This window comes from Eleutherodactylus coqui, chromosome 8 (assembly GCF_035609145.1).
Source record: "Eleutherodactylus coqui strain aEleCoq1 chromosome 8, aEleCoq1.hap1, whole genome shotgun sequence".
Lineage (NCBI taxonomy): Eukaryota > Metazoa > Chordata > Amphibia > Anura > Eleutherodactylidae > Eleutherodactylus > Eleutherodactylus coqui.
The window spans coordinates 38,109,406-38,123,631 of NC_089844.1; the positions used below are offsets into that span (position 1 = coordinate 38,109,406).

The 14,226-nt window shown below is 44.5% G+C and overlaps 1 protein-coding gene across 2 annotated transcripts in view; it reads left to right on the forward strand.

The window, feature by feature from the left end:
- PTPRN (protein tyrosine phosphatase receptor type N) overlaps nt 1-14,226 on the forward strand; it is a 138,010-nt gene that overhangs the window by 60,745 nt on the left and 63,039 nt on the right. For both annotated transcript variants that reach the window (XM_066575511.1, XM_066575512.1), the window contains exons 7-9: nt 4,525-4,713; nt 7,039-7,073; nt 7,185-7,528. In XM_066575511.1, coding sequence (XP_066431608.1) covers nt 4,525-4,713; nt 7,039-7,073; nt 7,185-7,528 — 568 coding nt within the window. The remainder of the gene's footprint in view (nt 1-4,524; nt 4,714-7,038; nt 7,074-7,184; nt 7,529-14,226) is intronic.

Sequence of the window (14,226 nt, forward strand, 5' to 3'; positions counted from 1 at the left end):
AGCAATGGGAGAAGATCCATTCACATCAATGACATCACAATCAATTACATTGCCTTACGCAGTTCCGTTCACATTAACGTGTCGGAATTGCGTAATAAGCGAGCGCAAAATGAGACGTAGTATGTTTCATTTTTCTATTGTTCTCTTTGGTCGCACCTGCGCCTATATGGGCGGCGGGTATACTCGTCATCGCTAAACAACGGGTTACTGCGCATGACAACGCCCCGCCCCTGTGAGATTGCAGGAGCTTTAACCCCGTGCCGTATTTTTACTATGGCGCGGGTATTAAAGCTCAGGACCAAGCGCTATATATTTACGGGGCTTGGTCTTTGTCACGTTAATCAGGAAGGGCTGGTCAGTATATGCTGTATATTTGTGACTATAAGGGCCCATGTACAGTGACCTGTGGAGTCTCTACGGATCCACGTTACGGGTAATATACACTGCGTGCGTCGTAGTGTGGTGTAGCAATGCTCCATAATTCTCATGGACTCCTTGAAAAAAATGCATCTATTGTCTGTTCTCAATACAATATCGGAGGCACCAGAGGGTGAAGATGGCGGCAGCACAACATATTATATGGATCCATATTACACAGAATGCGTAATCCCTGGCGGCAGCGGTGTCCCTGCTTTCAGAATCTTGAATCTGTACTGCGGATGGTCTGCGTGGCTCGCCGTCGGACATGCGCAGTGCAGATTTTTTTTTCTTGTAAACCCCTGCTTTACCTATGGAATCCGCGGCCCGTCCGGCTTCCATTGACTTCAGTGGAAGCCGTTTATGCGGACACCGCAGAAATATAGAGCATGCTGCAATTTTTCATCCACAAGCGGAAACCACAATTGGTTTCCGCTCGTGTGCATGAAGAATAATTTTTCCATAGCATGCTATGGAGGGTTATTGCTGCAGAACCTGGTGGCCAGCCCCAGATAAAAATCCGTCCATGTGCGTGAGGCCGCAGTGTACAAGCCACCAGATCCATGATCGTGACACCCTGATTTATGGTACAGGAAGGGTCACAGAGAAGCAGGCCGGCACCACACTCCTATGAAAGCTGTCCAGAACACAATCTGAATTTGTTGCCCATAGCAACCAATCACAGGGCAGCTTTCATTTTACCTCAGCAGTATAAGAAATAGCAACCAATCACAGCACAGCTTTCATTTCTCATACTGCTGAAGTAAAATGAAAGCTGCGCTGTGATTTATTTACTATTTCTTGTACTGCTGAGGTAAAATGAAAGCTGCTCTCTGATTGATTGCTATTTCTTATGCTGCTAAGTTAAAATGAAAGCTGCACTGTGATTGGTTGCTACTTCTTATATTGCTGAGGTAAAATGAAAGCTGCACTGTGATTGGTTTCTATTTCTTATACTGCTGAGATAAACTGAAAGCTGTGCTGTGATTGGTTGCTATTTCTTATACCGCTGAGGTAAAATGAAAGCTGTGCTGTGATTGGCTGCTATTTCTTATACTGCTGAGATAAACTGAAAGCTGCGCTGTGATTGGTTGCTATTTCTTATACTGCTGAGGTAAACTGAAAGCTGCGCTGTGATTCGTTGGTATTTCTTATACTGCTGAGGTAAAATGAATGCTGCGCTGTGATTGGTTGGTATTTCTTATATTGCTGTGGTAAAATGAAAGCTAAGCTGTGATTGGTTGTTATTTCTTATATTACTGAGGTAAAATGAAAGTTGCGCTGTGATTGGTTTCTATTTCTTATACTGCTGAGATAAACTGAAAGCTGCGCTGTGATTGGTTGCTATGGGTGACAAAGGCAGACTTTCTTTCAGACAGCTTTCATAAGAGTGTGGCCCACCCAGTGTACCATTTTACACCATACCTTTGAAGCAGAGACGTCAACCTGGAAGAGCCCTTTATAGGATGATACTCAAGCAGCAGGATATGAAGAAGATGAGAGTGTGGCTTATATAAAGAGTGTGACTAAAATATTCAGACCCCCAAATATAGTTTCAGATCTAAGACCAGACCCCTATGATAATATGAAACCCAAGACAAGACCCCTGAAATAGATTCCGACCCCCGTATTAATATCAGACCCTTAAAGGGGTTGTGCCAAGATACCATAGAAAGTTATCCCCTAATCATAGGACAGGAGATAAATTTATCTTTGGTGGGGGTCCGGTTGCTAAGACATCCACCACTACCAAGAGCAGGGGTCCTGGGGGTCCCCACATGAATAAAGCGAAGGTTGCGCATGTGCCTGGCTGCTCAACGGGAACACCAGAGATTGCATCGGAGGCCGCCAATTAAAATGAATGGAGTTTCGGCGTACATGTACAACCGCCGCACCATTTATGTGGGGACCTTCATGCCCACTGTTGTCAGGATCAGTGGGGGTCCCAACATTCAGAGCCCTAAGTTCAAAAGTTATCTCCCATTCTACAGATAGGGGGTAACTTGCTATCTTTCCACAACCTTTTTAATTGCAGACCCCCGACTCTTGTTTTAATATCAGATCTTAGAACAAACCCCTAAATTAATTTCAGACCTTCGACCAAATCTATATTGAGACCCCTACCTTCCCCATATTAATATCAGACCCCAGATCTCCAAAATTAAATGGGTTGTGCCAAGTTATAAAGTATTCCCTATCCACAGGATAATTTTATGATCGGTGGGGGTCTGACCACTGGGGACTCTACTGATCCCGAGCACGGAGGTCCGGTTGGTCCCCAGGTGAGTAGAGCAGAGGTCTGCAGGCGCACCGCTGCACCATTCACTTCAATGACTGCGTTGGCGATTACTGAGTTCAAGCACTCAGGCAATCTGTGGCTCTGTCATTGAAGTGAATGGAACAGCGGCGTGCCTGTGTGACCTCCATTCCATTCATTCCCCCTGCTGGGGTCCCAGAGTTCCAGGGGTCGTAGGGCGTCCCAGCAGTCAGACCCTCACTGATCATAAAGTTGTCTTCTGTTCTGTGGATTTCGTGGATAACTTAATAATTTTGTACATCCCCTTTAATTTCAGACCCCAGCCCAGACTCCTAAATTAATTTCAGCCCCCATACCAGTCCCCCTATATTAATATCAGACTGTTAAGGAGACCTCTAAATTAATTGCATACTTCAGACCAGATGCTGATTTTAATATCCGACTCCTGACAAGACTTCTAATGATACAATAATATAATAATTTGTATTTGTATAGCGCCAACTTATTAAACAGCGCTTACGAGGCACATGGGGAACACAAACAATACGAAAATTACAGAAGAGTTACATGTGATATTCAATTATTTGGAAATAGAAGGGGGTGGGGGTGATACAGAAGGTACAGGGGCAGGCGGCGGAGCAGGGGGCAACACTGCAATGCAACGATAACATGTGATATATGGTTTTTAAGACACAAACTGGGTAGGGGTAGTAAAAGAGGTGCAGGGCAGGAAAGGTAGATGATAGGCAAAAGTGGAAAGCCATAGGGAGGGGCAGGAGGCATATTGTGGGTGTAGGGGACTAGATCAGGAAGTTTGGTATGCTTCTTTGAAGAGGTGCGTCTTTAAGGTGCACCTAAAGTTCTGTCCGTCCGGCATTGTCCGGATGTTTTGAGGTAGAGCGTTCCAGAGGATCGGTGCTGCTCTGGAGAAGTCCTGGAGGCGAGCATGCGAGGATCGTATTAGAGGGGCATCTAGTCTGAATGTGTTAGTAGAGCGGTGATGGGTGATGGACGGGAGGGAGCCGATGTACGGTGGCGCGGCCCCTATGGATAGCGTTGTGGGTGAGGGTGATGAGTTTGACTTGAGTTCTGTAGTGGGCAGCCAATGCAGCGACTGGCATCATGCAGAGGTGTCTGAGAAGTGGCTGGATAGGAAAATGAGTGTAGCTGCTGTGTTTAATATGGATTGGAGAGGGGGGAGTCTGGTGCGGGGAGGGCCAATGAGCAGCGAGTTGCAGTAGTTGAGTCAGGAATGGATATGGGGGACCAAGAGTGTCTTTAGTGTGTCCTAAATTAATTTCAGACCCCAGACTGAACCCATTAAATACATGGAGACCTCCATATTAATATAAGACCTCAGACCTGACTCCTATATCATTTTCAAACCCCATACATTAAATCAGACCTCTGATCTGACCCAGAAACAAACATTAAGACCCCAGATCAGACTTTATATACTGGTAGTATATGGCAAGACACGGACTGCATATAACAAACTCAGTGCGAGAATATGGCGCCAACAAAGAAGTAGAGAGATCGCAACCCTATAGGATACCATTATGGACCCATACCATATAGAACTCCTACAGATCTGTAATCAGTAATGTCCACAAGGCGCAATATCTTGGTCCTTCCTTTCCTACCATGTAACCTTGGATACGTCTTATCATTCGCCTTATAATCTGACAAATAAGGTGAAAGGTCCTGGAAAGATACGATAAACGCCTGTGATTATCAGCAGATATTGATGCGCATATGATATCTGCGCATATATTATCCCCCTTGCAGGACCCATTATTCATCGCTGAGCCCGGACTGAGATATTCAGTGATCCATCTTATTTGTCACAGGTTCGTTTGGGATTCAGAACACGGCGGAGGCTCCATCAGTGCCCGACGCGGACGGCTTTTTAGACGCGCAGAGCTTAGCGGGCGTGCTGGAGAAATACGGAGTCGACTTGAAGCAGCTCAGTGAATCGCAGCTGGAGCAACTATCATTCCTTCTCCAAATGCTCCAGCCAGATGCTGCCCAGAACCAGGGTAAGAGAGTTCACATAACTCCATGAATATAATGTCAGGAATGCAGTGAAGACTGACACTAGCACGGTCAGAGCAAAAGAAGAAAAGGGTTAAGCAGAAAACTGAGTGCTAAGCTCTGTGGAATGACTGTTGTTAGTGGTTGTCACGTGTAAACATCCAGTGTCCACAAGCTAAGGCTAGTTTCACACAGACGATCGCGATTTTGCAGTGAGAAAATTGAGGCAAAATTGTGTAATTGTTTTTGTGAATTTTTGGACGTCGGCAAAGCCTTTTTTTTTGGGAATAATCTTGCTTCATATTGCTGCCGCTAGCAATAAATCGCACGTTTTTTTGATCACGAATGTCAATGGGACATTGTTATGCTAAAATCGGATTGCAACGCAAGTTTTTTGCAATGCGATAAAAGGAGGCTTCATAGGAAAACATGGGAGATACAAAAATCGCACATCGCCGAAAGATAGAGCATGCCGTGTTTTTTTGTTCTCTCAGCATTGCATCAGTGAAAACATCGCAGATGGGAAGGAAACCGTTGTAAATCATTGGTTTCATAATCTGCTTTTTTTTGGAATGGGGTCACACACACCGCGATGCAGGAAACAAATCGTGTCACGTCTTTGGGCGTACCATCCCATTGCCTATTTTTCTCAATAGGCCCAGCAGCTGCATCACACAGCTTGCTAGGTGCACCGAGTGCGATGGGAGACAGTCCGCGATCCTCCGTCAAGGCTGTCAGATACTTCCCCGAAGTGATGCCAGGTGATTTGATCTAAAAACGCCTCGCATCTGCGGGGATATCGCATGTTGGCGAGCACATGGCTGTGATTCATGGCCCGATAGCGCGCTCGTCCGTGTGAGGTTAGCCTTAGTCCATTCAGAAGAATAGAGTTCATATTCGTGTGAGTTTCATGTGTCTCACCCATGTGAATGTAGCCTAGGGCCAGGGCGCACAAACGCGGATTCCAATTGCGGAAATGCAAAACATTGAAAAAAAAAACTGTACTGCACATGACCGGCGGTCATACGCTATACAGTGATATAGCCATAATATGCTGCGGGCCTCCTACATGCAGAATCTGGTCCGCCCGTGTCTGCCTGCCCTAATGGGGATAATGATCACATTTTGTTTAACCCCCTTCACGCTAAACGGTGCAGGGTTTGCATGGAGCAGGATTGGCCGTCTATTCTGCTCCATACACGGCGGGTGTTGGCTGTCTTTGACATCTGACACCTGCCTGCAACAGTCACAGTCAGCGTGAGAGCTGATCACTGCTGTTACCCCTTTAAATGTTGTTGCCAATTTTGACAGCGGCATTTAAATACCCCGATTGGCATTCAGGGGTTCCCAAACGGCCCCCTCCCTATGAGATCGCATGGTGCAGTGTATTTCTGCTTGTTAAGATGTGTCTGCAGCCTGTCTTAATAGAATGCCTACAGAACTACCATATGCTACAATACTGAAGTGTGTGGTATAAGCGATCGAACAATCGCAAGTTCATGTCTACGGACTAAAAGAAAAGTAAAAACAAGTGGAAAAAGTTTTTTATCATTTCAAAAAATAAAAGATACTACAAGTTCAACCCCCCCCCCCCCTTATCCTAAATGTATAATAAATAAATGAAACCAAAAAAAATATATAACAAAATTTGGTACCACAGCATTCGTAAAAGTGATTGATAGGCTGTCAGTCACTGATAGCTCCGCCCATTGGACTGTTAGTGTCTCTGCTCATTCTGAGCTATGTTCGAGCTGACCCCTTAAGGGGTTAAATATATATTAATTCTTCTGTTTGTACTTCGTTTATTCAGTGTTTTCCATAATTTTATGTACTGCAACATTCTTCTTCTTTCATGAATAGAATGTCAAAAGTGCGGTGAAGACTGACACTAACACATTCAGAGAAGAAGAATATGATCATGCTAAGGAGTGTTACTAAGTAGAGATGAGCAAGCATACTCGATAAGGCAAACTACCTGAGCGAGTAGTGCCTTATTCGAGTACCTGCCCACTCGTCTCTAAAGATTCGGCTGCCGGCGCGGGTGACAGGTGAGTTGCGGCGGTGAGCAGTGAGGAGCGGGGAGGAGAGAGGGAGAGAGAGATCTCCCCTCCGTTCCTCCCCGCTCGCCCCCACTGGCACCTGAATCTTTAGAGACGTGCGGGCAGGTACTTGAATAAGGCACTACTTGCTTGAGTAGTTTGCCTTATTGAGTATGCTCGCTCATCTCTATTACTAAGGCTATAAATGACATTTGCCTGCCATTCAGAAACTGTAGAAAGTTGGGTGTGAACCTTTGCTAAAGGACTGATGTGACATTGTTGGTTTTGCAGGAACAAGAAACGGAGACAGAAACCTGCCGAAACGCGTGAGTGAAGTTTTATAATATCATGTGATCACTTATATCTGATGCAGGGGCTTAGCTAAAGGGAATATTAGCGAGAACTACGGCCAGTGACATGCTACGCATCTCTTTCAGATCTCGGAAGAAGAGATGCAGTACTTTTCTGGGGCGCAGCCCCCCGTCCCACCTCCAGACACTATCCCAAAGGACATCTTTCCAACCCCCGTGGCACTTAATACTGATCAGCGGGATGAGGACAATCTCATGAGTGCCACCCCTGCCTCTCTTACCACCCACTTGGCACCTGACGCGCAGGCAATGGGAGAGCAACAAGCTCATCTGCTAGCCGCCATAAATGACAGATCACAGAAGACCCTCGAGAAAAAAAGTTACCAAGAAATGGAAGTGATCCCTAATGATTCCGAGCAGAAACCCCAAGAAGGAACTGAAGACTACGGCTACATCCTCACTGATCAGAAGTAAGTACCTGTCATGCTACACTGCCTCGAGATCGGGGAGGGGGGAATGGGGCAATTAAGAGGAAGAAACATCATAAACCTACAGGAGCCATAATGAGCACGTTCCATACAAGTCACCAATGTACACTGAATGGCCACTTTAATAGAGACCCCCATCTAGTGGCACGTTGGACCTTTTCTGGCGTCCAACCATAGATGTCAGAGGACCCAGGCTGTGCCAAGAAAACATGCCCCACGCCATTACTCCACCAGCCTGACAGGAAGGGGTCATCAATTCATGCTGCTTTTAACTGTGCCCCACCTGTTCGTCAGAATAATTCCTGACATCCTCCCCTGACCCCTTTCGGCAAAAAGTTGTTTCCATCCACAGGATCCCTTTTTGCTGGATGTTTTATGTCGATCACACCATTCTCTGTATACTCTCCACACCACAGCAGTGGCAGTGACATCCCCGCCCCGGCTAGTCTAGCACTGATGACCGGCCTTGTTGAAAGTTGCTCAGATCGCTGGATTTTCCCATCTAATGTGGATTCACACTGAAACTGGTCCATGGAAAACTCGTCACGTGATTTTATGCTGCACTCCCGGGTCACTGCTTTAATATCCCTACAGTAAAGCTCCAATTGTGAGAGGAGGCGGGGGTCTAATAACGTGGACATTCAGTGTATATCCTTGCATCACCCCTGAGGTGTCAAATATTGACTGATGAGGGGTGAACCGAGCATTTTAGTAATCGGCATTGCCAGAACATTAGTGGGTTCATGGCCCTCCACTAAAAAAGCCCCTAAAATTCTAGCTACCTGCAGCCACCACTAGGGGAAGTTCATTGGATACAGATTTATACAACTTTACTTAAATGGGTTGTCCAGTTGTAAACTATTGATGGGCTATCTTCAGGATAGCAGATCAGCAGGGGTCTGTTGCAAGGAAGCCGCGCTGATCAGCTGCTTGATGCACCAGCACGCTTGTGCACTTAGCTGATTTCTGCAGGAAGCAGACAGCTCCGTTCCCACTGCAGTGGTGAGGTGTGTTATTACAGGCCAAGTTCTCATTCATTTCATTGGGTACTTACCCTGCATCTCACGCCTGGCATTTTTCTGATTGGTCCCAGCTGCTGATCTACTATTGATGATCTATCCTGAGAATAGCCCATCAATATTTTGCAACTTGACTACCCCTTTAACATTAGAGCTGACTATCGATAACTGACATCACAATTCGCAGTCAACTTTCGCAAACTCCTGAATGGCAAAACAACTATTTGCATTTGTGCGTCCGCTGATCCAATATCACTCACTTCATAATTAGTCAAATGTGCTTTTTCTGAGGAGCCCAAGAAAGTTGGATGATAACCCCACTGGAGCTGTAAGGGCGGTCACATTGGTCTTCGTCACCCAGCCTTTCCAGCCGGAGACTTGCGCCTCCATTAGTATTTAATCTTACAGATTATTGCCCCTCAGAATTTCATATCCCTCATGTAATATGAATCAGAAGATTTCTGTCAAATCTTTATGGACGACGGGGGGAGTATTTTATGCCCAAAATTGTCACTTTCTCCTCAACCCGGCCTTGAGCGACTCGTGCATATTGTCCAGATTGTGAACTGCCAGGCACCACAGAAACAGATGAGTCAATAAGTGTAATTGCTGTAATTTTATGCAATTATTCCCAAGCAGTACCAATGAGCATATAACGGAGCAAGAGAACACAGGAGGCTGAGGAGGGCTGACATAAATGATTAGCGTCCAAAGACGAAGGAGAAAGACACATCACCGGAATCTGCAGCCTGATGGATTCAATGTACACAGTAGGCACATTGACCATTGTAGCCAGTGTTGGATTGGGGCCCACTTACAGAATTGATTCAGGAGGTCCAACCTACAGCTACGTGGAAATATAAAATAGTCTGTTTTAGGCCTCATATCAGTGCTAAAAACGTTGCTGTACTGTGCCGCGTACTACAGATGATCTAGATTGGACTCATGTTTAACTTAAAAGCACTAGAAGTAGTGCTTGGGGAACTTGATCTGATACATGGCATTCTATGAAGTATGCCACACATTTTTGGCATGAGAGTAATTAGACATATACAACATCAACTCATAGTATAAGTGAATATTACTGCCATACTGTGCAAATAAGTATTGGAGCAAACACTAAAATGTACAGCAAACACAAATAATACTGACATATCTGTACACATACATAATTGTGCTGCATACAAATGCAACTATGTACTGCGTACACAAATAAAACCATTATGTACTGTGCACACAAATAATACTGCTCTATTATACATATAACTAGTAATTATTACGGAATTATAGTTCCAGTGTTTCTGGTGGCGCAATACACCACACAGCTCTGCTACATACATGTCACACACACAGCACTGCTACATACATTGTTCATCCCATACAACATCCCTGATCACATGACAGTGATGCTCATCCCGAGTGGATGACTTACATGCTCCGCTCCTGATCACGTGACTGTGACATCATCAAAGGTCCTGCATCCTTGTGCAGATTACAGGTGGACTACAACCCCCCTGCAGCCTCAGTTGCTATGGAATACTAATGAACACCTAGCTGGACAGCAGCCGTGTATGTACAGGACCTGTGATGATGTCACCATCATATGATCAGGGGCGGAGCATGTAAATCACTCACTGGGGATGAATGACCCTTGATGATGTCACTGTCATGTGATCAGGGGGCATCTAAGTCACTCATAAACCCACTCACGCACAAACGGACAGATCATCGTTAGTAGTTTGATTAAAGGGGTTTACCCACGATTTAAAATAGCTTCACAGCCACTCTGTTCTTCTTGGTTGCTGTTGACCAGAAGATGTGACTGCTGCAGCCAATCACTGGTTATAGAATGTCACTGCTGTGGCCTGTGATTGGCTGCAACAGTTACAGGACCTGGTCAGCAACAGCCAGGAAGGACAGAGTAGTAGCGAAGCTATTGTAAGTAATGGGAAAACACCTTTAATAATGATATATAGTGTACATATAAATACAAGAGTTGTACTGAAAGTAATGTAAAAGTACATGCAACAAAAAAACAAAGTCAGCAGTAAATTAAATGTGAAAGTGCATGTAAGCCTTGGCTGCAACAATTACAGTAACAGAAACAGATGCTTCAGCACTCATACATATTTAATATCTGAATAAAATTACATAACTGTTGTTTATACTCACCACATAAAAATGAAAGGTTCTTAACACACATTTTGATCAAAACATTCAGCCCATCCGCCACTTCCAGGTGAACCTTATTGGACAGGTTCCTAGCTCTAAAAGACACGTCCCTTTGGGCCAAAAGCCTCCAAATGAACAGGAAAGCTGGATGCTTGGCTATATAGTCTCACTGAAGTACCTGGAACAGATGGGTGAATGGAGTGCAGAACAAAAGTAAAGACAGCCACTCCTCCATCAATGCACATACAACAAAAAACAAAGTCAAGACTTCCAACAACTAAATTACATTTGAAGATGCATATAAGCCATTGCTGCAACAAATACAGTAATAGAAACACCTGCCTCAGCACTCATATACATTTAATATCTGAATAAAATTGTGCAACTATTGTTTATACTAACTGCATAAAAATGCAAGATTATTAGCATACATTTTGATCAAAACATGGGGGCCCCATCTGCTATGTCCAGGCAAGCTCTATTGGCCAAACTCTCAGTGTGCGTAAATAGCCAGGTAATCTTCTCTCTCATTCATTTGGAAGCTTTCGGCCCAAAGAGACGTGACTTTTAGAGTTAGGAACCTGTCTAATAAGGTTCGCCTGCACTTGGTGGATGGGCCCACATCTTTTGTTCTAAATGTGCACTAAGAACCTTGCAATTTTATGCGGTTAGTATAAACAACAGTTGTGCAATTTTATTCCGATATTAAATGTGTAAGAGTGCTGAAAAACGTCTTTCTGTTTACAGTAATGTAAAAGTGGTCAGAACTTTTATATTAAATGTCATAGGTCGTTCACATTGCAAATGTTGCTAGAGGAACTCTATACAAAGGTATTACTCAACATAGTCTCCATCACAAGCGATGTATCTGCATCATCTTTGAACCCCCAACTTACGAATCCTCTTTGAAAAAATTCATGTGTGCACTGTAGTACCCACTTCTTCACAGCCACCTACACCTCATCTGTCTCATCAAATCATGGTCCACGAACGAAGGCAGAGGGCACCAGATTAGAGATGAGCGAGCATACTCGCTAAGGACAATTGCTCGATCGAGCATTGTCCTTAGCAAGTATCTCCCCGCTCGGGAGCAAAGGTTCGGGAGCCGGCACGAGTGACAGGTGAGTTGCGGCGGTGAGCAGGGGGGAGCGGGGGGAAGAGAGGGAGAGAGAGATCTCCCCTCCACTCCTCCCCGCTCTCCCCCGCCGCTCCCCGCCCGCCGCCGGCAGCCGAATCTTTGCTCTCGAGCAGGCAGGTACTCGCTAAGGGCAATGCTCGATCGAGCAATTGCCCTTAGCGAGTATGCTCTCTCATCTCTACACCAGATTTAGGCTGTACAATGGATAATCGACCATTGAACAGCCCAACTTGCCGATTGCCTAATTTGTTGGCAGAGGTGTGTGGTTGCAAGTTATCATGCTGAATGTGAATCCTTTTCAGATTCTTGTTCTCTTCTTCCTTTTGCTTTCTCTAAGCTGATTGAGCGTCTCGGTGTACTGCTTCGTGGTCACGGTACAGCCATGTTCCACAATATCAAGGTGAATGGTGCCTTTGCCATCCCCCAAAAAAACAGTCACCATAATTCTCTATGCTGATCGCCGACTATTCGACTTCATAGACTTTGGTTTCCGGATCATAAAGAAGCGCCAACATTTCATCCTGACATCCGCTCTTCTTTTCTTCAAACCGGGTGTCAGCCGTTGAGGTACCCACTTTGCACACACTTTCCCATACCCTCACCTTCCTCCATGACACTGTGACCGCAGTCCAGTTGTGCAGCAAGCTCACCGCTTCTGACTCGACTCGCCACGTGAATCAATTCATTCACTTGCTGACAATTCATGTCAATGGCCCCAGTTGGTGGTCTCAATGGCTTGTCTTAAATGCTGGTTTCCCGTTCTTTAAACTTCTGTAACCATCTGTGCACATTAGTCGTCATCTGTAACCTTCTGTGGATGTTTGACAGCCTGCAGCCTTCCTTCATCAGGAGCTCAATGACGGCACATTGTTTCTGTTTGGAATCCATTATTTACCTGCAATGAAGAAGGATTACTGCGGTATATTATAGAGGAAGGGTTACTATACAAAGTTCTGACCACTTTTGAATTACTTGCGTTACATCTGTTGTAGTTGTGCCATATACAAAATACAAAAATAATGCCGCTATATACCGTACACAGAAATCAAAACATTATGTAATGCACACACACATAATACTGATCTATTGTGTACATACAAATAACATGGATATATATAATAGACACATACATGAATGTACCATATACTAAATTAGTGCCGCTGTGTACTGTGTATACAAATAATACTGTTCTATAGTGTACATTTATTTAATACTGATATATACAGTGTATATATATATATATATATATATATATATATAGTGCACACATAAATAATGTTATATACATTATGTAAATAATGCTGCTTCAAATAGTATATATTAAAATGCTTATAAAAACAATATACCATAATCTAAAACATCAACGTTTCAATTCTCTGTTTTGGACACTACTTTTTTTTTGTTAGAAGGGTCCCCCAATGATAACCTGATGACAAGTTGTTCTGCTGTCGGGACTCTCCGTCACCATTAGTAATCCATGAGCGAACTGACAATATTCAATTTTCTGCAGTGCCACCTCAGGAGAAGTGAAGTATTACTCAGTTCTCAATTAAATCAACCTCCTGGGTCCTCCACAATGTGTGTAATAGATGAGAATCCAGAATAGAGGACTCCCCTTCTGTATAGTCAGAATTACCTAATAGAGTGCGCTATCCTACCAAAGGTAATTGGACATCTGAGCAAGAATCAAATGTAGTATTTATTTCCATATGTTAATACTTAGTGGGGTCCCTTTGGCCCTAATGACATTGGATACTCTCTGTGGCATACTTTCTACTAACGTCTCATACAATTCAGTTGGTATTTCCCTGCATTCATCCTGCAAATGCATGGTGAGCTCTCTCACAGAAGATGAATGGTGTTCATGTTTCCTGAACTGAACAGTAGGGACTTTGTGCAACCGGGCTAATCGTGGGACATCCATATCCTCAAACCAATGTAAAACAGTGTTGGATGTGTGATAAGGCGCATTGTCTTGTTGGAAGTATGGCCGACCATTCCCAGAGTATTATCACATTGTCGGCAGCCCATTATTGTCTGGGATGTCAGGGTCACCTCTGTGTTCATGGTTCTTGTCACTACAACTAATGGACTGAGACCATGCCACGTAACACATCCCCAGACCATAATGGAACCTCCGCCGTACTTAACTGTTGGCACAACACACTCAGGTGGAAGGTGTTCCTCAGGCTCCTTCACACCCGGGTACATCCATCTGTTGTCAAGATAGAGTAGTGTGATTCGTCACTCCATAGAACGTTCTTCCATTGCTCAACTGTCCAATGATGACCCTACTTGCAGCATTGTAGACCGCCCGATGTATCTTCTTTGAGAGAACTCGACAGATGTTT